This window comes from Diaporthe citri (assembly GCF_014595645.1).
Source record: "Diaporthe citri strain NFHF-8-4 chromosome Unknown scaffold_7, whole genome shotgun sequence".
Taxonomy (NCBI): Eukaryota; Fungi; Ascomycota; class Sordariomycetes; order Diaporthales; family Diaporthaceae; genus Diaporthe; species Diaporthe citri.
In genome coordinates this window covers 3590600-3613670 of record NW_025064852.1, presented here as the reverse complement: position 1 = coordinate 3613670, position 23071 = coordinate 3590600, and the positions used below count along the sequence as shown (strand labels likewise).

At 55.5% G+C, this 23071-nt stretch overlaps 7 protein-coding genes across 7 annotated transcripts; 5 read left to right on the top strand and 2 right to left on the bottom strand.

Annotated features, from left to right (window-relative positions):
- Window positions 1-2892: 2892 nt before the first annotated feature.
- Window positions 2893-4119, top strand: INS49_014109 (uncharacterized protein; the record flags this gene model as incomplete). The annotated part of the gene is made up of 1 exon (XM_043174800.1): window positions 2893-4119. One exon carries the CDS (start codon window positions 2893-2895, stop codon window positions 4117-4119), a length of 1227 nt encoding a protein of 408 aa, XP_043021745.1.
- A 6157-nt stretch (window positions 4120-10276) lies between these two features.
- INS49_014108 (uncharacterized protein) lies at window positions 10277-11707 on the top strand (the record flags this gene model as incomplete). Its single annotated transcript, XM_043174799.1, has 1 exon — window positions 10277-11707. One exon carries the CDS (start codon window positions 10277-10279, stop codon window positions 11705-11707), a length of 1431 nt encoding a protein of 476 aa, XP_043021744.1.
- Window positions 11708-12444: 737 nt separating this feature from the next.
- Window positions 12445-13517, top strand: INS49_014107 (uncharacterized protein; the record flags this gene model as incomplete). The annotated part of the gene is made up of 2 exons (XM_043174798.1): window positions 12445-12450; window positions 12507-13517. 2 exons carry the CDS (start codon window positions 12445-12447, stop codon window positions 13515-13517), a joined length of 1017 nt encoding a protein of 338 aa, XP_043021743.1.
- A 417-nt stretch (window positions 13518-13934) lies between these two features.
- On the bottom strand, window positions 13935-14704 carry INS49_014106 (uncharacterized protein; the record flags this gene model as incomplete). Its single annotated transcript, XM_043174797.1, has 4 exons — window positions 13935-14030; window positions 14114-14174; window positions 14236-14414; window positions 14558-14704. The coding sequence occupies 4 exons, from the start codon at window positions 14702-14704 to the stop codon at window positions 13935-13937; spliced, it is 483 nt and encodes a 160-aa protein (XP_043021742.1).
- A 1391-nt stretch (window positions 14705-16095) lies between these two features.
- Window positions 16096-16835, top strand: INS49_014105 (uncharacterized protein; the record flags this gene model as incomplete). Its single annotated transcript, XM_043174796.1, has 3 exons — window positions 16096-16485; window positions 16572-16674; window positions 16744-16835. The coding sequence occupies 3 exons, from the start codon at window positions 16096-16098 to the stop codon at window positions 16833-16835; spliced, it is 585 nt and encodes a 194-aa protein (XP_043021741.1).
- Window positions 16836-17619: 784 nt separating this feature from the next.
- INS49_014104 (uncharacterized protein) lies at window positions 17620-18848 on the bottom strand (the record flags this gene model as incomplete). Its single annotated transcript, XM_043174795.1, has 2 exons — window positions 17620-18503; window positions 18566-18848. 2 exons carry the CDS (start codon window positions 18846-18848, stop codon window positions 17620-17622), a joined length of 1167 nt encoding a protein of 388 aa, XP_043021740.1.
- Window positions 18849-20340: 1492 nt separating this feature from the next.
- On the top strand, window positions 20341-22854 carry INS49_014103 (uncharacterized protein; the record flags this gene model as incomplete). The annotated part of the gene is made up of 4 exons (XM_043174794.1): window positions 20341-21468; window positions 21545-21752; window positions 21811-22263; window positions 22379-22854. 4 exons carry the CDS (start codon window positions 20341-20343, stop codon window positions 22852-22854), a joined length of 2265 nt encoding a protein of 754 aa, XP_043021739.1.
- Window positions 22855-23071: the final 217 nt, after the last annotated feature.

Genomic DNA, 23071 nt, shown 5'->3' with positions numbered 1-23071 from the left:
AGCGGATCAGTCGGAGGCATTTATGGATGTTCCCCACAACATGTTGGGTGATATGCGGCGTCGGATGCGAGTGCGTCGCAACGGAGGGTCACAGCAGTGGAAGACAATAAAGTGAACAAAAAGACAAATTCTAAGAATATTGCACACAGGCCTTGGGATCAGGCGCGGAAGGCGGCGGAGTTGTCTGGGCCTGATGGCTGTCACTCAGTCAGCCAGGCGAGGTTTGGTCGATGACCTGGGGGTTGTGAGGATTTGTGCTGCTCGCTGCTGTGTTGCTGCTGCCTCGGTCTCTCATATTATTCTGCTGCCTTGCCTGAAGGTATGGCGGCTGTGATGTCGAGGGTGTGAGCTGGTGAGAGTGAGCAGAAGACATAGTATTGTGAAGAGAATATGGGAGTGGTGGCGCAGTGTAGACTGCAGCTGTTCAGTAAAAATAGAATGATGGTTGAGTCCGTGTACCCTTGTGCTTCGGCGCTAGCCTCATCGAGCAGCCGTGATCTGGTGGGTTGGCCCGTGCCCTGGACGCTGCTCTCTGTGGCGGTCGCCCCTTCCTTGGTCTGTCACTGGTCTGCCACTGGTCTGTCAGGCTAGGTCATGCTTGCCCAGAACAGGACCACGGGCTATGTGCAGCGTGCAGTGTGCAAGTGTTCAGCGTGAGGGTCTGCGCCTGTCAATTGTGACGGCAGCGGCAGCGGAAACAGCAAACGGACAACGGACAACCCCTCCTCTCGGTCATGTGCCTCGCCCCAACTGTGCATGCAGTTGGTTGGTGAAGAAGCTGGTCTCGTCAGGCATTCATGCTGCACTCAAATTGAGACAAGCTCAACAGTTGAAACTCGTCCACGACCCAATTCCAGGTCTCAATTCGAGTGCCCAGTCTCGACGAGGCCATCACGGCAACGGCATCCCCATTGACACCAGCGTCGTACCAGAACAACGGGTCACCTGTGTCTTGTCCCACTGCACGATACGAATACATGTGGCGAGGCCCGCCACCAGACAGCGCACTCGCCCTCGATTTGACTCGACTTGACTTGACTGTGTGATGAATGGAACGCCACACCACGGGCACAAGAGATCCGGCCAGGACATTCAACCAGCGGGTCGCTGCAGTTAATCCAAGGCAACACGCCATCTACCTGGATCAGTCCCGCCTCGGCGCGGTCGGCCATCGCCCGCCACACACCAAAGCACCGCACCTGGGATCTAGTCTGTGTGTGGCTGGCCCACAAGCAGATATCGTCACGCTTGCCGCACCAAGGACTCGACGGGGCGTTGCGCTCTGGCCGATTCGAGCCAAGTCGGCTGTCTCAATTACATTTCCAGACATATCGAGCCGTTTATGCTCGCTTCCGGCCCGTACGACTGACTGTATGTGAAACGGCCACCTCGAGCAACACATCACACCAGCTGCAGCTCGCGCGCCGTCACTCAAGCCAAGCAAGGGGCTAGATTCAACAAGCTGGCAATACCCAATGCCCATATCAGAACCACACGAAGTGACATCCGGCCCGTCTTGCAAATTAGCCTTATTAGTCCAACCTCGCCTTACCTCGCCTTACCTCGCCTATCATCCCCTCCACTCCCTCGTCATTCCGCCGCAACCTGTCATTCCCGCCCCGCCTCCGTCGACCTTCCTTCGCATCGGAACTTCACCCCTTGGACGCATGAGACGCGTGAAGGATCAATAAGCAGCAAACCTACTGCCTGTGCTGACCTTGCATGTGGCGCTCCATTGATGAGTTGGCTCTTTCAAAGGAACACAGCCCCACGACCGGCCAGCGTTCTCAATCCTCTGGCTCGCACTCCCCGGTCGGCCAGCCCAGACAGATGGTTCTTCACTGCTTCCAACAAGCAGTGGAAGACATGCCAGGGTGGTAGGTCGCCTGTTTATCGTTCGATATTCCGCAGAGACAATGAATAACAAGCAACGGAATTCAGCAAACGGTCTTGACGGTGCGCAAGTCACGGGCATGGAGTAGTCTAGTCCTGGCATAACAAACAGGCACAATCTGCGGCCGCGCACGTCAGAGATCACCATCTTGCATTACAATCCTCATCTCACACCCAGGCAACACTCAATTCTTCCTCGGGTTCAAGCCGTGGCTTCGGAGCTACCCACGCCTGGACACAAGAAACCGAGTCGAATCGCCCGCGTTACCAGATTCTGAAAGGAAGCGACTAGAGCACCAGCCCCGCTCCCTGCAGACCCCGGTGAGCGAAGGAGCAGCTTCTTCCCTTTCAGATCGGGTCTCCCCTGTCAAGCCAGTCCAGGATTTTACCCATTCTGATCTGGTTACCTTCCTGGGCGTTCTACTTACTGTTCATCTGGCCGTCACCGCTCCGCCCACCCCGTCCCGACCTCCTGGGAAGATACATCCACAGCGGCGGCCCCCGGCAGCGACCACATCTCACAGGCCTGCCACTTACAGAACCACTGCCACCCTTCCTCCTGACCTATCACCCTCAGGGGTACTTCAGATCTTCCCGGTCCCGGTACTGGCGAGTATTCCCCGTAAATTCGACGTGGGTACATGCTAAACGTCTGCCTACTTCTACTCGCCCCCCGAGAGCTGCCCTTGACCCCTGAAGACCTCGGAAGCACTACGTACGCAAACAACATCTCCCCAAGGTGACATCAAGATACGACTGCCACCCACTCCGTCCAACACCGGTCCACTCGTGTAACCAACCTTTCTGTGGAACGCAGAGCTACCCAAGATCTACATCGACTCGCATACTTCGCCCTCCGCCTCGGACAGCAGTCACTCTACTTGGTACCTCAGTGCCACCTATTGCTTACCGCTGGCTTAGTGTTACTGCCAGATCCGATCGGTACCACCGCCATCCCCAACGGCTAGAGCTTTCCTATATCTCCCCTCGCAATCCCCAATGGTCACGCACTGGAGGACAGAATCCATCATGGACAACCCCTTGACAAGGCCGAGTGCCCAGAGCCTGCAAAGGCCACAAGTCTTTGTCAAAGTCGAGTTCGGCGTGTCGTGGTCTCCTCAGCACGCTCCCCGACCTCGTGGCTTCCAATACAGATCACGCGCGCTCCGAGAGAGAGCCCCCTATTTTCCACGGCACGTACCGGCGCCGACGACTAACTATCTTGCCGCCGCGTCAATGCAACAATTCCAACAGGCTCAAGTCCCTCAATTCTACGACCAAAGGTCAACAGAGCCATCACGACCACGCCAGAGGCCACCACGTCCTGAACAGGCACGCCAGCAAGGCCAACCGCAGCAGGAACACCTGCGGAGCCGTTCCAGACAGGTTGATTTTGCCCCGGCGCCGGAAGATCATCAGCAGGATCAACGGGCATCTCGTGAAGAGAGGAGGGCATCTTGCGAACGGCACGAGCGAGGACGTTCGGCACCACCACCCCTCAGCGACAACAACTGGGACGTTGTCCATCCTCAGCTGATGGCTGACAACCCAGTGGGCTCCTCGATGGCTTATGCCACCGCCGATCGACCAGTTTCGGACGTGTGGAAAGACTTGCCAGAAGTGCCATCACGATTTCGGCTTGGAGAAGAAGGGATGCCCTGGGAGTCGTGGACATTTCCCATGGGCTGGGAGCCATTCATGGAGCCGGACCCTCTCCTTCAGCCGCCGTCTTCCCATGCCTCGCCTGATCCCCAATATAGCCAGGCGGTGCCACATCCTTCAGAGGAGGAACCAACCAGCCCTACGGTCGTCAAGATCGAGTCGCCCATCGAGTCACCTCGGTATCGAAGGGAAGACCCGGAGCGGGTCCGCGAGCTAGAGGCGCTGGGCTCGGCAATGATGACGGTGGACAACGGCTTCGAAAATCAGTGGTGGAACAGTGGGGAGCGACAACCCATGCCGACCGCCCTTTATCCTCCGCCGACGACACGCGACCATGTGCGGGAACAGTTGGCACTAGGCTGGGCCATGGCACACATGCCGCCAGAAAGCAGCACTGGAGGGGCGGTCTCCATCGCCAGCGGGGAGCCCGGCACCGCCACCCTCAACAACGTGGTGGTTTCGCCCGTGTCCAGCTACAGCGGGCCCGATGTACAGCACGGGCTGACTAGGACGCTGTCTACACGGTCCGACGAGCTGTGGTTCACCGGTGGGAGATACGCATAATGTGTAATGAGGAGTCTAGGGTTTCCGGCATTACCAGGGGCGTGCTACGAGATCATGGGGAGCGAGGTATATTGCAATTGGAGGAGCAGAGCGTGCTCGCAGTGCTCGACACGTGCTAGCTACCATTGTACGAGTAAATCAAAAAAGGAACTTGACCAACGGTGGTTTGTACTCTACAGGGGAGGCAAGACCTACAGTATTGCTTGGCTTTTTGGGTGTCTATTGGGGGATATATCCAGTAAAGCGATTGCTACGACATATAGCTCCAAGAAGGGTACTTGATGGCCCACAGCCAGTCTTCCCTATCTCTAATGGAATGTATCAGCATTTCCTTGTACAAGCATGCCACTGTGCCGGCCAACTCTGCCAAGCGCCCTTTGCCCGTCCCGCTCGTCCAGAGTCTAGTCCTATTTGCTCACAGGGCCCATCCCGCCTTGGGAGTACGTGCAGGACGAGTCCCCACAGCACCACATGAGATCGACACAGGCAGCAGAATTAATTCTGCATGGTCCGCATGGTGTCGGTGCACGAGCAGGACCTTTTGTGACCCCCCCCCCCGGAAATACACCCAGCGCGTGGCACATACACACACACACATGCATGTACACAACGCAGTGCAGTGGCGCACATGAAACTGAATTATATGTATTTACTGACTAAGTGACTGACAGAGAAGGGGGTGGGGGGCGAATAACGGGCAGCACACACACACACAGCCACGGGCGGTACCGCTCTCGTCTGTGCTTACACACACACACACACTTACATGTATACACACATTGCTACTTTCCCCGTCTCTGGGGTTTGTGAAACGTAGCGGTTGGGATCTGCAATGTGTGGTTTCATGGGTCCATGGATTCACAGGTGGTTTCATTAAGAACCATGTACTACTGTACACATGTGTGTTGGTGTCTAGGTAGGTAGATATTATGGATTCCTGCTCCGGCCACGTCGGGCCAATTTTACTTTGCCTGGTTGGTTGGTTGGTTGGTTGGTTGTATTCCGCGCGTGGACTTGGGACATCAGGAGATTCCCTCCAATCTATGGATTTGTTGATGGCGTGTTTGAGAAACTTGTGTGGTGCCCGTCGCCTCGGCAAGTCCTATTTGGCTCTTGTCCAAAATGCCGGGGGCGTCAGCCATCATCGTTGATGGCGTCAAGGCGTGAGGCGGGCCGTGGGGTGCCACGGCGTCTTCCGGTGAGATATGCATACTTCGGCTGGAGGAGGATTGGGTTTTTGGGGGCCTGGAAGTGGACTGATATCACGGTTTTTGACCGCCGCGGAGGCGAGGTTGTGGCTTTTTCTTTTTTTGCCGCTGGATGGTAGTGGAAGTCTCTCTCTCTCTCTCTCTGTGTGTGTGTGTACTCCATGCCGGGGCGACGGGGAAGCATTTTCCCTTTCTGGGTTATGTTTTTGCTTTTTCACCGCCATGTGGGAGATCGCTCTGTACGCTGTTTATCTGATCTACACGACGTCTTACTCCGTGTTGTTTCTCATGCCTACCAGGATCTGTCTAGTGTGGCTCAATTGACCCGTTGGTATGAAAGTGGCGAGTCTTGTGACTTCTTTTCTTTCTGTCCGCCCGAGACCAGAATGATATTCAAAGTCAATCGCCTCGCTTGCGGCGTGTAAGCAAGCTTCCCGGAAGAGCTAGCTCCCGCAGTGCGAATGCTGCTGAAAGCTGGTACATTGATGCCGGTCAGACTTTAGGATGACCGAATCGAGAGACAATATTCCTCATTCTCCTCGCGAAGTCTGGCAGGCATTGCTGTCGAATCTGGTCATGTGTGGGAGAGCGGCTCGCTCCTCGGAAAAGCGGACGTGGTTGTTGGCTGGTAGTCTAGGACTATATTATGCACGGCATGGGCACTGCCGAGTAGGGGTTGCACGGAGGCTCATCTGAGCACCGGCTGGTGGAGTGGGGCCTTTGCTATTTTCGGAACATAATCACAGAAAGCTTCTGATGTGGTGTCTGTCTGTGTGATGGCTGTTGATATGGTTTCTTAGACTGAGGTTTGACGAATTTGAATTTTGTGTAAATGGAGACCATACCCGCGGACGAAATCAAGGGCTTCACGGCTGCTTTGACGCGTGCGCCTCTGGGGTTAGGGCGCGTGGATAATTGTTTCACGACTGGGTTGTTGTTTGGAAGGGACCCCTACGCCAACCCCACGGAGCTCCTGGTTTGCCGTTCGGTATCTACTGCGGGAGAGGTGTGATGGGTGCTTAGGTCATCTTTCTAGGCATCTGCATTTCTTGGAAGGGCATGTCTGGGGAAGATCATACGTGGTATCCGAGAGTGTGTCGCGATACACAGCAGATCCTCCGTGTTGTTGATGGGTGCAGACCATGAAGACCTGCCCGGTGAAAGGTCAGCCCAAGGTCTGGCAATACTAGCGTACTTGGTGTACGTAAAACGGACCGGACCATGAGGAATCATTAGCCTGGAGACCATTATCAAGGCTAGTCTGTAACCATGGTGGAAGCTGAATTTTTTAAAAAAAATGAAAAAAGAATCTTGCACCGAGGACGTTACTCAAAGAGGACAGGGGAGGGGGGTCTTACTCGCATCATCTCCACCAACAACGACGACCACGACGACGACAACTCATGCCTTGGTCAACACTGCATCGATGTCCCCTTCTAGAAACAAGCCCAAGCCTTGATAGCTACCCAGCGTCGCAGCAATAGTGGCTCACTTCCCCTGTGTCACCCCATCAAAAGCCTGAACACCCGTCCCCGCCAGAGAGTCTTGAGACCCGCCGTGGCACCAAAGTGGCTTGCGACCACCCCTCCCCCTTGCCACCCCCGGCTCCCGGCTCCAGGCAACAGAATTCTCGGCGCCGTGAGTGGTGAACGCGTGCCGGACGGGGGCCGCTCCAAACCCTCCAAACCCGCCCACATGCCTGCTTGCCTTGCATTGGGATTTTGACCGCTCGTCTACTGTATCTTTCTCTTGTCTCTCTCTTTTCTCTTCCTGTGCATTCCCATCTGAGAAATGGTGTTTCGCCGATGATGAATGTGGGCTGAGGGAATTGTTTGGGCAATTCCAAAGGGCGGGATTGGCGCGGAGATAAACCCCGGATGAATGGGTCGCTGTGCTTTCTGTTTTTTTGTTTGTCTGTGGGGACGCATATGCTGTCAAAGGTCCCCGACGTGAGGGACTCGAAGCAGAGTAATAAAGGGACCTGTCATGTTTTCGTGCTTGGCAACCATATTGCTCCTGAGGCCCGAGGATCTATCTGGTGTCACTGGTCTACCACTGCCCACTCGCTCGTCCCCCGTGGTTGAAACAACGCACGTAGCCCTAGCCTCATCGCGGCGAAGCCATCACATGCGGTGTTCGACATCAGAGCTGAGGATAAGGACAGCCAGGTAACCGCGAGGTGACTGTCCACAAGACGTCTTGATTTAGCAGCGCATCTCCGTCTATCCGGCCAAGCTGCCGTGCTATACCATGTAATGCCAATCTCGCGTCACTTCGGTATTTATCCCCTTCGCTAAATTTCAAAGTCCGGGGTAAAATGTCAAAATACGTCAACAGATCGGTCAGTGCCGCCTTTGGTAGTCAAGGCCGATGTGTTCGGCCCGTTGTGCATGAGAGTAAGGATTCTAAGAGAAAGAGAGGCTTGGGCGGTGCCGTCCTCAAATCTCCTGGCTAGCTCGTTCCCTGGGATCGATCTGGCTGCCATCGGGGCAAAGGAGAAGAGCGAAAGCAGATTGCCCTTGAGGGATCCTTCCCGCTCGGTGGCGCGCTCGACCAACGACGCGGACTTTTGTTTGGTCGCCTCGCCAGGGCCGCGGGAGGAATTGACGAGAACCACCAGGTCGTCCACATCGTGGGGGGGGGAAGGAGCTACACATTGGCCATGTCCCCTTTTTGCCCGCCCACATTACAGGTCTCTACCTATCTGCAGTCGCTCGGCTGCCCCGACATCACCTGGCCGAGGAACGGGCCGACTTGAATGAAGGGGACGAGATGCCTGATCTCCCAATCTCGCTGCCTTGAGATGTGCATGTGGAGGCTGAGAGTGGTGGTTTTATGCGATCGGCCCAACCTCGTCAAGGCCATCCAGCCGCGCGACAAGCTTCCTGGTGACCTAGATTGGTGGGAGTTCGTCTTTGATATCCTCGGCAGTGGGCAGACATCTCTATCCCTCAGCCAATGTCATTACAGCAAGCAATGCGTAAGGGAATGGCGAGAGGCATGGCCCGGTACTGCCCCTGGCCGTCCATGAATTCTCAAGCTGTAATTGTTAGCTCATCTGTCTCCTCGTCCTTTCCAGACTCTTCAGAATGTAACGAGACACGGGACCCATATCCGTCCGCGCTGTGTAAAGTCTCAGGTGGCTTGCAGGTCGTCAAACGCGGCACCGGCCAATTGCTACGTTGAATTGCTGCCGGCAGGACAGGCAGCAGGATATTCAACAAGTGCGACGCACCGGCATGGTAATTGCTACTGCCGGCCTCCTTGACATGTTAGGCGCAACCCCCCCTACAGGACATGCTGTGCGTGGATATGCATTGGGTACATGGCAGGTGGACTGCGCAAGTACCTCATTGTACCTTCGCCAGCGTCTCGACGGGCAATGGCCTGGCACGGCATCTCGGTGACGTTCCCGGTTGCGTCAAGCTGGCCATGGCCATGCTCCACGGCGTCGCGGATGCCCAATCTCCGTCGACAGAGGCAGCTTTGCAGCCTATCGCGTAGGACACGCGCCGCCGGGCAGCTTCTCCTCGGACTCGATATCCTCTCCTGTTCCAAGGCAGGCTTGCGTGAATGGGGGCGGATGGGAGTCTATTTGCGTTCTTACTCAGACCCAGCTGTTGCGGAAGCGCCCGAGCCATCCAACCGAGTCTCGCAACACCCAAGAGGCAGCTTGGAGAAGCACCGCCCTTTGGTTCATGTTCCAGAGCGGCGTGCCAGGAAGAACTGCCCTTTTCTCTTGTGAATCACTCTTTCCAGGGGGGATTTGTTTTCCACATGCGGCCCCCAAAAGTAATCGACCAGAGACAGACTCCTGTTCGACGTTCGTCGTTCCGTCAACGCAGCTTGCCGAGATATCCGGACAAGGCTTGGGTCTCGTTTGACAACAAGTTCAGCTCATGAAGTGCGTATTCTAACTCGATGGCTTCTAACAGTGACGCCGAATACAGCTCGATTAGGAGGCTCGCCGTCGTTATCAAGATGTCCATACAATTCGCCTGGGCCAGCGTGAGGAGTATCGATTTTCTGCCAGGTCGGTTTGGAGTCGCACCGCCACTTGTTGGGGGCTGGCACCCGGGACGTCGTCTCGTCGGCATCATGGCTTTGGAATGTTTGCAATGACCAGTTCGTATCTCACCCAGCTTCAAGAAATCCCACAGCCATTTCTGAACTCAAGTAGTAGATCGATCTTACGGCTTTACACACCTGGCAGATGACTGTACACGAATGTTGTAAAGAGAGCCTATGCTGACTCTCTTTTGATCCGTGCCGCTTTACGCCAACGAAACGTACAAACGACAACAATGCCAAGACTTTCGTTTTCAGCATGCCCGGCATGCCGACCACCTTCGATCGATGGCAGGGAGAGTCTACTCGAGGCAAAGGCAAATGTTATATCTATCACGCTCGAGGGATCCGCTAGCACAAGACAAAAATGGTGTCCGATGAAGACGAGAGGCAGATGATTTTGAAATGCTGGAGAGTGTGTTTGTCCGTACTACAATTCAAACTCTGGCGGACATGAGAATGATTCATTGTCACCGTCACAGCTCAACGTCACGCGTGTGGCTCCATGGAAGCGAGTGATTCAACTCCACAACAATGACTTCCCGTCTTCGACTTGACTCACCGCAGCTTGTAACCGAGGCGAGTGATGGGTGACATAGAGGAATACAAATATTTCGCTTCTTGACTCGGAGTTTTCCAAGCTGGTCCCCAAAGTTCACAAAGGCCCAAAGATTCATCTTGGATGATACTCACAGTGCCGAGAAAAGGATACGATTCATTTGATCTTTCGCAAAGCTTTTTCACGTACGCCGCTTCTGCTCTTCAACGCCTGGAAAAAAGCTAATCTGCGTGGCCTAGCTACAGACCAAAACCGTTCGGCACCAAGAGGTAGCCCGGGTTCAGGAAATATTTGGAAACATCTGAAGCATCATATCGACAACATGAAATTCGACTGCCCACGCCACCCGCCTCACCATGGATGCAAAAACACATTTAGGCATCACAGGGTGTCTACTAGCCGTGGTACTAGGACGATCAAGTGGGCACCATGCTGTGAAGCTGAAGCCATCGAGTTCATGAAGACCGAGCTTCATCACACTTACAAATCATGCCATGTCGAGGACCGTGGGAAGTCTAAACACCATAAGTCCCATGATAAGAAGCACTCCGCAGAACAAAGCACTCCATCCGGCCCAAGCTTGAATCAGCAAAACCTGGATGCTTTGCAGGAGCTAGTTGACCAACAGGACGCAGCGGAGCAGGAAGCTGCTGCTCGCCAACAGGATCAGCACCAGCAGCAGTTTCCGACCAAGGCGAAGTATATGACCCCGTTTAACCAAGGACACGTCCGTGAGTGGATGGGTGGGCGAGGTATGGGCTCTGGTCAGGGCACGCACGCGGCTGGGGCTCAGAGCATGGCCGCGGCTCCGGAGATGCCTCCGCCTCAAGAGGCCACATCCGGTGGACAACAACAGAAGCACGGGCATCAAAGGTCGGGCCGTAGACCCAAGCCTGAAAGCGGTGGAAAACATCATACACACCACCGCCACAAGTCGACCCGCGAGCCTGAGCCTGGGCCCGAACAGTACCCGCAGCCGGGTCCGTCGATGCATGTGGGCATGGTCTCGCCCACGGGGACGCCTGCGCCCCCGTTCATGCCTTCGGATCAGGGCGTAATGGGTGGACAACAACTTCAGCGCCACCGTCGGGAGCCAAGAGGCCACTCCAGTCACCAACAGGACCCGCTGCCGCCTGCAGACATGCCTCCGCCGCCCACGATGCGTGAGTGCATGTCGGTCATGGCTGAAGAAGCAATGTCTGCGCCTGAGGAGGAACCTCAGATCTATGGCGACGCCCCTGCTACAGGAACGGCCAACATGCCTCCGCCGATGTATCCAATGATGACTGCGCATCCGACTCGGAACATGCCCATGCGCCAGGGCCCGCAGCAGGTCCCGGGAATGTCGCCGGCTCCCCCGACCGCTGGAATGTCTGGACCTCCAACGACGCAGTTATCGCCCATGGGAGCGCCTCAAGCTGGGGGCATCACCACGGCTACGGGACCGTCCGGGCCTCCGCTACAGAATCTAACCCTGCGACAGCCGAGACCACAGCCAACCAACCCGGGGATGTTGTCTCGCGCTTCTGCAGCCGCTGGGACGCCTAGAGCCCAAGCGATGGCGCTGCGGCCGCCCCCGGGAGGGCTTTCAGCAACTCCGGGAATGCCTCCGAACCCCAGTATGCAGCCGCCTCCCACGTCGATGCCCCCGTTTCCTGGGACGGGTCCGGGTACCCCGGCGTCCTTGGATCTTGCGAGAGCGCCGCCTCCTCCGGTGCCTACGCCGCCCGTGCATCCGAGGGCGCTGGATTAAGCACACGGCTTTGTCTTCGTAGGGACATGTTCCGTTTCTTTTTTGGAGAGAAATTTTGGGATCATATTCATGTCCCTCTATGACCGGAGGGGGGGGGGGTAGGTGGGTTGGGCATGGTGATATTTTTTGGTTTTAGTCGTGGCAAGTAATACCGCACTTGAGTTGGGTGTTTTGGAAGTTGGTGGGGCGGAGACTCATGACCAGAGTGTGATAAGAGTCTTAATTACCTGCTGCGTGGCCCTAGAGCTGCTCGGGCTGGATTTCCTCGTTTTTGAATTTTCTTTTTGCTTGCTGTTTGAAGCATCTGGGAGAAGGTAGAGTGGCTTTCGAACATATAGCACCCTACTTAATTATAGTCAGTCTTGATTCAGTGAAGAGGTGTTTTGAGAATATCACACAAGAGTCCAGTGACAAGAGGTTCATTGTCACGGTCTTGTGTGCCCTACCAACCGATGGCTGCTGGCAATGCTTGCAGGTGATACGAAGGTCTTATTCCCTAGGCGTAAGGTCCTGTGAGACAAAGTCAATATTTCCTGTCGGTTACTCACTAGTTAAAAATTACCACAAAGAAGAATGATGCATAGAATTAAGGAGTATAAAATCTTCGCCGCTGGACAGTGGTGGCTCTTTTTTCGAAAATGGTGGCAATTCACAGGAGATACAACACCAAAGACAGTTGTGCAAAATCCACTCAGCATTCAGATCAAACATCATAACAAAATTTTGTTGAAGAAGCCATGGCTGTATGACACAAGTATTGACCAAGAGCGAGCTCAGAAGCTAATACGTTTCTTTTCAGGGTGGAAAGTCCAAGGGCAAGGGAAAGCAAAGCGAGCCTTCGCGCGGGCACCACGAGCCGTCTCAAAAGCACCGAAGGGCCTCTCAAAAGGCCCACGCTCCCCATGAGAACGAGACACGTTTCCCCTGCAAGAGCAACCACCGCGACTGCAAATGGAGGAGCTCGGGGGACATAGAATGCGATGACGGCCACCCCCGGGCGGTTTCCTGGCAGAAATGCCGCAAGGAAGACGCCCGCGCGTTCCTCAGGCGATACAGGGCTCCTCGGGGCGGGGACGAGACCCAGGAGGAGGCCGAGGCCGAGGCACCACCGCCCCAGACAGGCCAAGCAGCGGAGCCCCGACAGGCGGAGCAGGCCCACGAGACACAAGAAGAGGTGGCTGCTGGCCCGAGCTCGACACAAGCCCCCGCCGCCGAGGCTGCACAACCCGTGTCACAGCAGGAGGCAAGTACCAGTCGGGCCAACACAGTGCCTGGTCCGTTCGGCCAGCCTGTACCGGCCCCGGCCGCCCCTCTAACGGGGCAGCATATGCCCTTCGCTCAGAGGGTACCCGGCAACGAGGGCATGGGGTATACTACAGGCTCGCAAAGCATGGCAGGAGTTCCTGGCCCTCGGAACACAGGATATCCTCAGAACACTCCATTCGGTGGGGGGTACGGAGGAGGCCAAAACATGGCCCCTGCGGGAGGCTACGGAGGCGAATACGACATGCCCTTTCCGCAAGACTATGGTGAGGGGGAGCACATCCCATTTCCCGAGGACATGCCTTTTGGTGAGGACTATGGTGAGTATGGGGAGGTTCCTATGGCCGGCGAGCCTGTGGGCAGTGGAGGGGATCTCGGACCGCAGAGCAGCAGCACCGTGGTCGCGCCCGTCGAGGCTCGGGCGAAGTGGGTGGCCACACGCCCTGAGAACCTCTACCACTCGGAGGAGATGGATGGCGTGGCGAGGGACCGGCCTTACACAGCCTTCCGGTCGGTGTGGACTGCAACGAATTATTCCAAGTCCTGAAGGGTCGGAGGGGCTCAGAAGGACGGGCTCTGTTGCAGCTGGCATAGGTGCCATGCCTTCAGAGGGTTTGGCCTGTGCTTGTAGTTTAGGGGTCGGAAGGGTTTGTTCTCTCTGAGGGCCAGACCTCGAGAAGGCAGTGTTGAGTAGATTTGAGACTTGGTATCAAAACAACAGCGATGTTTTCACAAGTGGATGATCTCTGTCAAATGGCATCTGGAGAGGACCGCGCGAGTCCTAAGCCTCCAATGGGTTCATTACTGTACTATGTCGTGGTTGAGTCCGACCAGTTGACCGACAGTTGGTCATTATCAGTGTCTGGCATGCTGGAAATGACCTTCTCCCTCCCTCTCAAACGCGAGCGTGGCCTGGCCCCAAAACAATCCCATCACCAAACGAGCGTGCTGGTGCGCTTCTCTCCTAGTCGACATCGTCGACAGAGGCGAACTTGAACTGCGCATAAGTCGGGTACTTGGGAGGGTAGATGAGAGGGATGACCAGGTACTGGAGCAGGATCTATGAAACCAGTGATATGTATTAGCATACTTTCTCCGGAGACCCCATCCAGACAGACACTGCCTGCAACGTGATTTACGCACCTGAGGGTCGGTGTCGTTGGTCTGCGGAGTCTGCCAGGCGTTTCCCTCGTCATTTGTGATGCTTTGGGAAAGAAGGAGTCAGCACTGGCCCCCATGAGAGAGGTATAGTCAGAACGACCTACATAAAGACACCCTCATCGCAGGTCTCGCCGCACTCAGTCACGGTCCAGCTGGTCGAGGAGACGCCGCTGATGTCGGCGACGAGCTTGCCATCCTGGTCGACGGTCGGGGCGGGGTCGGCGTTGATGGAGCCGGCCGAGAGCTTGAAGACGCTGGTGTCGCCGATCTGCTCGATGTACCACTGCAACGGATTTCTGTGTTAGCAGCACGGACTTGGATGTGTGTAGGGGTGAGTGGTTCATTTATGTGTTGGTGATTTGTGTGTGGGTGATGTGGTGTGGGTGAGTGGGTGGGTAGGTTTCAGGCTGCATGTCAAGCAGATACCTCAGCTGCTCCCGCCTCGTCGACCTGGACGTTGACGGGCTTGGGGACGAACGACTTGTCCTCGACCGAGTCGCGCTGGACCCAGTGCTCGCCCCAGGGGCTGGTGACGATGGTGGAGATGAAGTAGAAGCCGGTCTTGAGCTGCATCTTGTCGTTGTGCTTGTGGAGTGGCAAGGATTCGTTGGATTGGGAAGGCTGTGTTTTCCTTGCAAGTTGCAGGAACGAGGGTTCTGTGGGAGGGAAGCTGTGGAAGGGGAAGGCTGCTCAGGTGTGTGGGTCTGAGTTGGGGTGGAAACAGGGAATGAATCACTGAGTTCCTGCCTCTTATTCACTGGGAGATCAAGGGTTGAAATCAAACATTCATTCGATTGATCAAGAGCAAGACAAAAGACCCCTTCCTTCCCATCAGCTGACGGTTGCAATACGAGAAACAAAATGGAGAAGCATCTTTCGTTGGAGGAGGCATTTCGCAGACAATGCTGACGGGTTGTGCTACCATCGCCAAGTTTCTGGGGGCCGTGTATTGTCAAATATGTGCTCTTGAAGGACATCGATCTTCGCGATGGATGTATCACTCAGCCACTTGGCAGTGTTCCCAAGAGTCAACAGCAGCACACTTGTCTCACCGGCCGGTAAGCGTTTCGACTTGGCAAAAGCCGCCTTACAAAGAAAGGGAGACAGCTACGAGTTTAGCTTCTATCATTAAAAGTCCGTCTAAAATTAGGATGATGATTCTTGGCTAGATGCTAGATATTCGAAATGCATGTGAGAACTTGTCATTGGGTCAGCATCAAAATCACGGCTCGTTGAAATTAGTGTCAATCGGATCCGGCTTGCGTCGGAGTCTCATGGAAGCAGCTCCGTAGCGTAAAGTTCCGGGATGCGATCTGCAGGGACAACGGCACCGGAAACCAAAAGCTTGTTAGGTCAGCTTCATCCCAAGGCTGTGTAGATACTCGGGCGATCGAGGCAGCTGATGAAGTCAAAGGCCAAGGAGTGCGAAGTCGCAGCTCTACTCCACACCAGAGTCTGCTCCCACCTGCACGTGCGGGTGCCAACCGTTGTGAAGACACCCAACGTTGCAACGGCCCAGAGCCCTCGACTCAAGGACGCTGCATTCCGGCCGGCTTGAGTCTCATTTTGGGATGCTGCCGTCTCCCGAAGTGCCGGACGAGAAGTCGTATCGTATTGTACTTGCAGGGTCCAAGTAATTGAATGGTGGCTATTTCAAGAAATCTCGTCCTGGGCATTTTACACTTTCGATAGTCACTGTCGAGCTGGCCTTGGGGCTGTGGAAACATCATGGCTTCAGCTGCAAAAGAGTGCATGACGGGTGCGGTCCGTTGAACAACCGTTCCCGAGGTCGGCTCGAACATGTTGGTGAGAAGATCTATAAAACAGACCGAAGAACATCCACTGATGAAGCTGGGCGATCGAGTCTAGCCTCATCATCGCATCCGTTCAGTCACTCGAAATCCACATTTTCAAGCCACCAGCAACAAGTTGAAGTCACAAGTTACCACTTTCACTCCCCCAAAATGCATTTCCCGACCCTCGCACTCTTCAGCCTCCTTGGCTCCGCCCTCGCCAGCAAGGCCTCTGTCCCACCCCAGCGTCGCCAGCAGGAACAAGTCTCCACCATACAGACGCGCATCGCCGACGTCGCAGGCATCGAGGCCGCAATTGCCACCGCCAGCGGCGAGGTCACCGCCTTCAGCGACGCGGTGGCAGCCTTCGACGGAACCACTCCGGAGAACTCGCTCGCCTTCCTCACCTCCTTCAGCGGCCTGGGCATCTCCGTCAACTCCGCCTCGCAGACCGTGCTCGTCTCTGGGCTGCTGAATGTTGCTGACTCGGCCGCCGTGTACCCGGACGTTGCGCTGTTTACCACCTCGCTGTCGCGTGCTGTTGGTGGGGTTCAGGCAAAGGTGGGTTGAGGTTGGGGTTATTCTCTGGCGGGTGTGAACTTGGCCGTTATGTCAGGGGCTAACATGGTATGCCTTGGTTCTTGCAGTCTGCCCCGATCGCCGCCAGTGGTTTCGGCGGCGTCGTCTGCGCCTCCCTGGAGTCCCTGTTGGTCGAGGTGGAACTGCTACTCGAGACTGTCGAAGCTGTGTGTAAGTCTGGATATGTTCTCTCTTGCGGTAAGATCTATGAAAGCGTCAACACTCACGCCAACTACATAGTTGACATCTCGTACGAGAATCTGATCGGCGTGCTCGCCGATCAGGTCGGTACCCAGTTCGAGGTCGCCATCGGGGCCTTTTGCCTGGCCTGAGGTCCAGAGACTCGGAGCATGATTTGAGTCTCGTGTTTTGAGGCACTTGCCCAGGTCCTTCGAACCGAAGGTCTGGCAGTGTCTGCCGCCGCGTCAGTTGCACAGGCGGTCTCAATATTCTATACACTCATTATGTGATATTCGTCTTCTATGGGATGATCAACGGTACCATAACTAGATTAGATGGCCACTAATCTACACATTCCTTTCTCTGCTTCACACCTCTTCGGGAATTGTTTGCGAATGTTGGCAAGTTCAGCTATTCCCCTCTACCTAGGCAAGTCAGCAGCACAAGCCAAGCTTTCTTTTGACTCAGATGGCTCAACAGCTCAAGTGGTCAGGTAAGACAGGGCCCCGAGAGGCGGACATGGTACTGGCTGGCACCGGGATTCCGGGCTGAGGCTGGTTGGGCCCTTCTCCCTTCTCAGGTTGGCAGGTGACCACAGTCATGAACGGAATCTTCCATTCTTAGTGACACTGTCTCATCCACTTCTCAACGAGGACATCTCTGTCTCTTGAGTCGGATTCGACCGTGGCACGGGACGGACAATCCCGCGATGGACTCACACAGCCACCCCACGGTCTCGTACAAAATGGACCCGAAACTTGTTTTGCCAGTGAAACGAAGCTTGTATCGTCTTTTGCATTGGCGTGTTGAACGCTCAACGGGGGAACCAAGCCCCATCAACACCCAATTCCATGTGTCCTGATCGAAGTATGAGTCTCACACAAATCCCCAATAAACCCAAGTCGTATGAAATATCCACGAGGAGAAAAGACCAACTTACTTCGCAACGGCCTGAAAAATCGAGTTCTGATGCCGAGGCAGGTAAATATGAATCTTCACAATCCGCAGCCCAGCCTCATTAAGCAGTTCCTCCCACTCATCAAGAGTCCGCTCCATCGCCCCAACACTAGTCATCATGACCATATCCAGAGACGTAGCATGCCAGTGCGCCCCACGGGTCGGCAGCACGATCTCGTCCACAAGGACCTGAGACCCGGACCCCATCGCCTCCCGCACCCGCGACAGGATCGCCACGGCCTTCCCGCGCGGGAAGTCGTGGAGCACGTTGCGGAGGTAGTAGAACCTCGCGCCCCGCACCGGCTGCGCGCCGAAGAAGTCGTGCGCCATGGCCTCCACCCCGTCCAGTCTCGGCGCGATCGCCAGCGTGTGCGCCATGTCCTGGAGGACGAGGCGACCCTTCAGGGAGGGGAAGGCGGCCGCGAGGGCGGCGCACTGGTGGCCGAAGCCGCCGCCGATGTCGACGAACGCCGGGGCCGAACTCTCCTTCAAGAAGCTGCCCAGCTCCGCCTCGAGGGGAAACACGGTGAACCACGGCATGCGGGCCTGCGGGGCGATCGACATGGCCTGCTGGAAGGCTTTGAACTTCTGGGGTCTCGACCGGAGCCACTCGAACCCCGTCAGGTCGGTCGAGAAGGCCTTCTTGACGGCTGTGTGGGGGACTTGCTCCACGTCGCGGTACCCTGCCGAGGCGAGCACTTCGGGGAAGACTTGCAGCAGGTTCCCGACCGTGTGGAAGGAGTGGTAGATGAGCCCGCCGTATTCGGGACGGGCAAGTGTCTTGGTGGTCTTGTTCGCGGCAAAGGTATCCTGGCCGGTTTCTTGGATCTGGTCAACCGATGCGAGATATCGTAGGATTCGACCTGTGGGCATTTCAGTATTTCATTCATTCATCCACTTGGAAGATCAGTTTGACCGGGCTTACGCAATAGAGAAGCCTCGACGCCTGTCTTGCCAGACAGTTCACCCACTGTCAGGGGCTGTGTGCTCTCGGCAAGTATCTGGAACAACTTCAGGTCTTCTGCAACCTGGGCTCCAGTGAGCTGAATCTGTAGGTTCACCAAACGTAGGTTGAGGTCTTCTGGTGTCTCGAGCCGCAGTTGGAGACTCTGCAAGCCGTCGAGCAACTCACTGCGAGCCTCATCGCTCTGGCTGGCCACCTTGTCGAGTCGATCAAGAAGAGTGTCGATGTCTTCATTAGATGCCATGTTGTTTTATAATTTATTTCGAGGTCTAGGCTTGCACAGTTCTACAATGTCTCCTCGAAAAGCCGTGGTTCGGCTCGGAGAAGTGCTGTGATACTTCTTATATATCCGATCGGCTGTGCGCAGCTCGCACGATATTAGTAGACATGTGTATACCAGCTCGGTATGGCCAACAGCTTATATAGCCGTCACATAAACCCTATTGAGGTGACATTTGCCCAGTGGAAAGTGTGGCCGACCAATGATAGCGGCGGAAGCAAGGAATAATAGATTCGGGGAAGCTCCCGGGCTGCCGCACCCGGGATGGAGACCACGGGACTGCCCATGATCAAGTCGGCCCCAACTAATCACGAAGCACGAGGGAGGAGCCGGATTTGACTGAGCTCCGTTATGTCCGAGAAACAGGCCATTATTCCGAATGGTGAACAATTGTCCGATTGCCACTGACCAGAGAAAGTCCAAGTCCAGCACTCGAAGCAGAATGGAGCTGAAAGAAACCTTCAAGGAGTGATCTTACAGCCAAAGCCAAGCACACACGTGCGGAGAGGCTCATGAGAGCCGCGCGGGATGCCAGAGTGGTCAGCTCCGGCCGTCAACCACCCCTGTTCAAGGGTCCTAGCCATTCTTGGGACGGAGACAGCTGCCTACTGCTCAAGACAAGCCCGGCTGCTGTAAGCCATATGTTGAACGGACAATGCGAATAGCATGACATCGAGACAGCTGGGGTATGAAGCGCCCTTGCCCCGCTTTGCGAACGACCACTTCGGCCCACTCAGTCCTGTTGGCTTGTGAATCTTCTCCAAACCTGAGATGGCAGCCGAGACATTTCCAAAGGCTTGAAGCAGAGCGTTGGGAATCATCAACTGAGCCGAAAAGGCTGAGCAGTCAAAGTCTGCTCGTTCGTATCAACATGATCAATGACAGAATCCCCGAGACACCAAAGAGGCTTTAGCCTTATGAAACACTTGCCTGGCCAGGCACAACGAAAACTCGCATCCGACTCCCCGCAGATGTTGGAATGGCAAACAAACAAGACAATGCCTTTTTGTCACCAGAGACAGGCAACTTGACAGACGTTAAAGATCATGCATCTGAACAGGCACTTGCCCGGCTAGGAACAAGGAACAGACGCATAATTGCCGACACATACCCAAGCTCGGTCTTCTCGAGCTTTGATGCGAGATGATTGGAGCCTTCGCTTCCTGAAAGATGCCCCAGTCCCCTTTGTGAACATCCAGGGGAAAATGAAGTACCAGGTTGTGGTTGTGACAGGATCTCGGGATATAAGTCGGCTGGAAAGCCTCACTTGAGCAGTTGAGATGCCGCAATCCTCTCATCCGTAAACTGTTTGCGAATGAAATCCCTGGAGATTCTTTGCCGTCTTCATCCATCTCCCAAAGAACCCCAACAGCACGAAAAGAAAGCAGCATCGCCAGCGCTGCTCGCTCCTCACACTCGCCGCGGCGTCAGTGATCACGAAAGCAATCGCCCCGAGATGCCTCGAAACATGCAAACTTCCCGTCGCGCCGGTGACATCGACCTCGACGAGGAGGAGGTTGTCCAATACATGCTTGAGAGACGGCGTGATTTTGTCGGCCCCTATGATGAAGAGTCCTCCTGGCGTGAGGGACTAAGGCAGGGACTACGGCGGGGAGCAGACCTTGAGCACGCCGCGGTCGATTTCCCCAACCAGTCCACCGGCGAAAGCATGAAGGCTGTTACCAGCGCGACAACCGTGACCAGCGCAGAGGCCATGAGCAGCACCAGCGAGCTCTGCCTCTACCTCATGGACACCTGCGACGCACACTGCCACAAGTCTTGCACCTCGTGCAAGCCGCGATGGTCCACCCTGCCCAGCCCCGAGGCCGAGAAGGCGCACATTGCAAAGATGGAGAGCGAGAACGGCATTGTCAAGCGGATCGACCCCAAGGACGACAACGAGACCGTCCGGGTGGACGTCCAGAACAAGCAAATGAAGGGCATACTGACCAAAGTCTTTGACGGATACCCGGGTTTTCATGCCTCGCTTTTGCCCGAGAACAGCGCCTGGGTCTTCAACGAGCCCTTTGACATATTCGTCGGCCGCTGGGATCAGCTCCGGGAGTACAGGTTGCAGACTCCATTTGCCGCGGAGAAGGCCGCTTGGGTCGCGCTCGTTGCGGCTATGACCCCCGTCGTCCAACCTACCCTGGATTCGATCAAGCGAATCAGGGACACGGGTCTGGTCCTTTGGAAAGACCTTCACTTGATCTTCCCGCCTGGTAAGCTGATCCTCGTCGAGGAGCCTGGCGCGGTCCAATCCGTCGTCCGTGTGCAGGAAGGAACCCTCTTCTTCGACCCAAAACTTCATCAGCAAGTTCATAGACTCAAGTTCGAGTACATTGACTGGGACGGCGAGACGTACGGGCTGCGCACCAAAACGCTCGACATCCCGGAGTACGCCGGTCACAAGAACATCAGGGTGTCGGACTTGAAGACTGTGCCTCTTGACTTCTGTCCTTCGGAGGAAGAGCTCCGCACCAAGCTGATTGCGCGCGGCCGGCGTTGGACCTCCATGAAGGATGTCGACTACAAGCAGTTTGCAGGCAAGAAGGTCCCAATCAGTACTCGAGTCCCCGTAGAGGTGAGTGCCTGCCATCGATACGAGTTGCCCGACTCATTTCATATCCTAGTCTGCTAACAAGGACTGGCGGGCACAGGCGAATGGAAGAATCATGACCGATACCGCGGCTTTCTATGACAACAATCCAAACAAGTGGTGGCAGAAACCTACCTTGCAGTCATTGGCGGCGGAACCTGATGTCGATGATATGGGAGACAGCACCCAGTCTACCCAATTGTCTGACGACCAGTGCTTGCTGGCATCAGGAGTAGTTTGTGGTTTCGATTTGAAGTTCAAAGACTGGTGTAAGTGTAGCCCGGACCTAAGGTCACGGTCGCTGAGCTTGCTGACCATCTCTCACAGGCCTCTTTCCTGTGGATGGAATCCGCGATATCACATTTAACAACCTCGCATACGACAAGCTTGTGCTGCCGCCCGGCGAGAAGAAGATGGCTTGGGCATTTGTCGAGAGCAAGAACCTTCTGCTAGATGCATCCGACTCTGACCGCGGTACGGCATTTGATGACTTTGTGACGGACAAGGGAAAGGGCCTAGTGATGCTCCTGTGCGGCTCCCCTGGCGTTGGAAAGACCTACACAGCGGAGGCGATTGCCGAAATGGCCAAGGTGCCTCTCTACATGATAAGTGCAGGCGAGCTGGGCTCGGTCTCGAGCCAAGTGGAGGAGGCTCTAGACAAAGCGCTTGGCCTCTGCCGGCGTTGGAAGGCCATGTTGCTTCTGGACGAGGCCGATGTGTTCCTTGGTAAGAGGTTCAGTGGCGGGAACACGAGCATCGAGCGCAACGAGCTGGTTTCGAGTAAGATCCCCCTTTAATCATGTCGGCCGTGGCCTTTTTATGTCCCCTTCTGGCATAGCAGGCAGACCGGGTGTCTCCGCGGGATTGAGCGCACATGCTGACAATTTGACCGCAGTCTTCCTGCGCCGTCTCGAGTATTATCAGGGTACCATGTTCCTTACGACCAACAAGATCGAGAACATCGACGACGCTTTTCAGTCCCGCATTGATATCATCCTGCCCTATGGCGACCTCACCGACGAGGCCCGTCTGCAGGTTTGGGTCAATTTCATCAACAAGTCGGGCGGGACAGAGGCCTTCGACCTCACCGAGCAGCAGGTCCAGCAACTCGCTCGGGATTTCAATCTCAACGGTCGAGAGATCAAAAACCTGGTCAAGAGCTCGCTGCTTGTTGCTGGCAAGTTCGGCGACCCGGGCGTCTCCAGCACCTCATCGGCTGTTGGAAGTGAGACGAACGACAAGACTGCAGCAGTCAAGGATCCCGCTCCGGCAAAGGTGACGATGGCGATCTTAGAGACGCTTGCTGCGATGCGCATCCGAGCTCACAAGCTGATGGGAAAGACCGAAGATGACGGCGGTGTTGGACTTTAGGTTTTCACCGGCGTGCTGAATTTGTCGTTGTTCGGACGTATTGTTTTTGAGCAGCACAACTGCAGCGATAGCAAAGTAGACGACAGTTCTTGATGAGCGAGGAATGAACCAATGAACCCGATGAACACTCGGCTGTGTCATGACACGACTTGCCGTAGAATTGTTGCCGGCAATTCTTTCCTTTCTTTCATTCTTTAGTGAGCGATCAAGCCTGTGT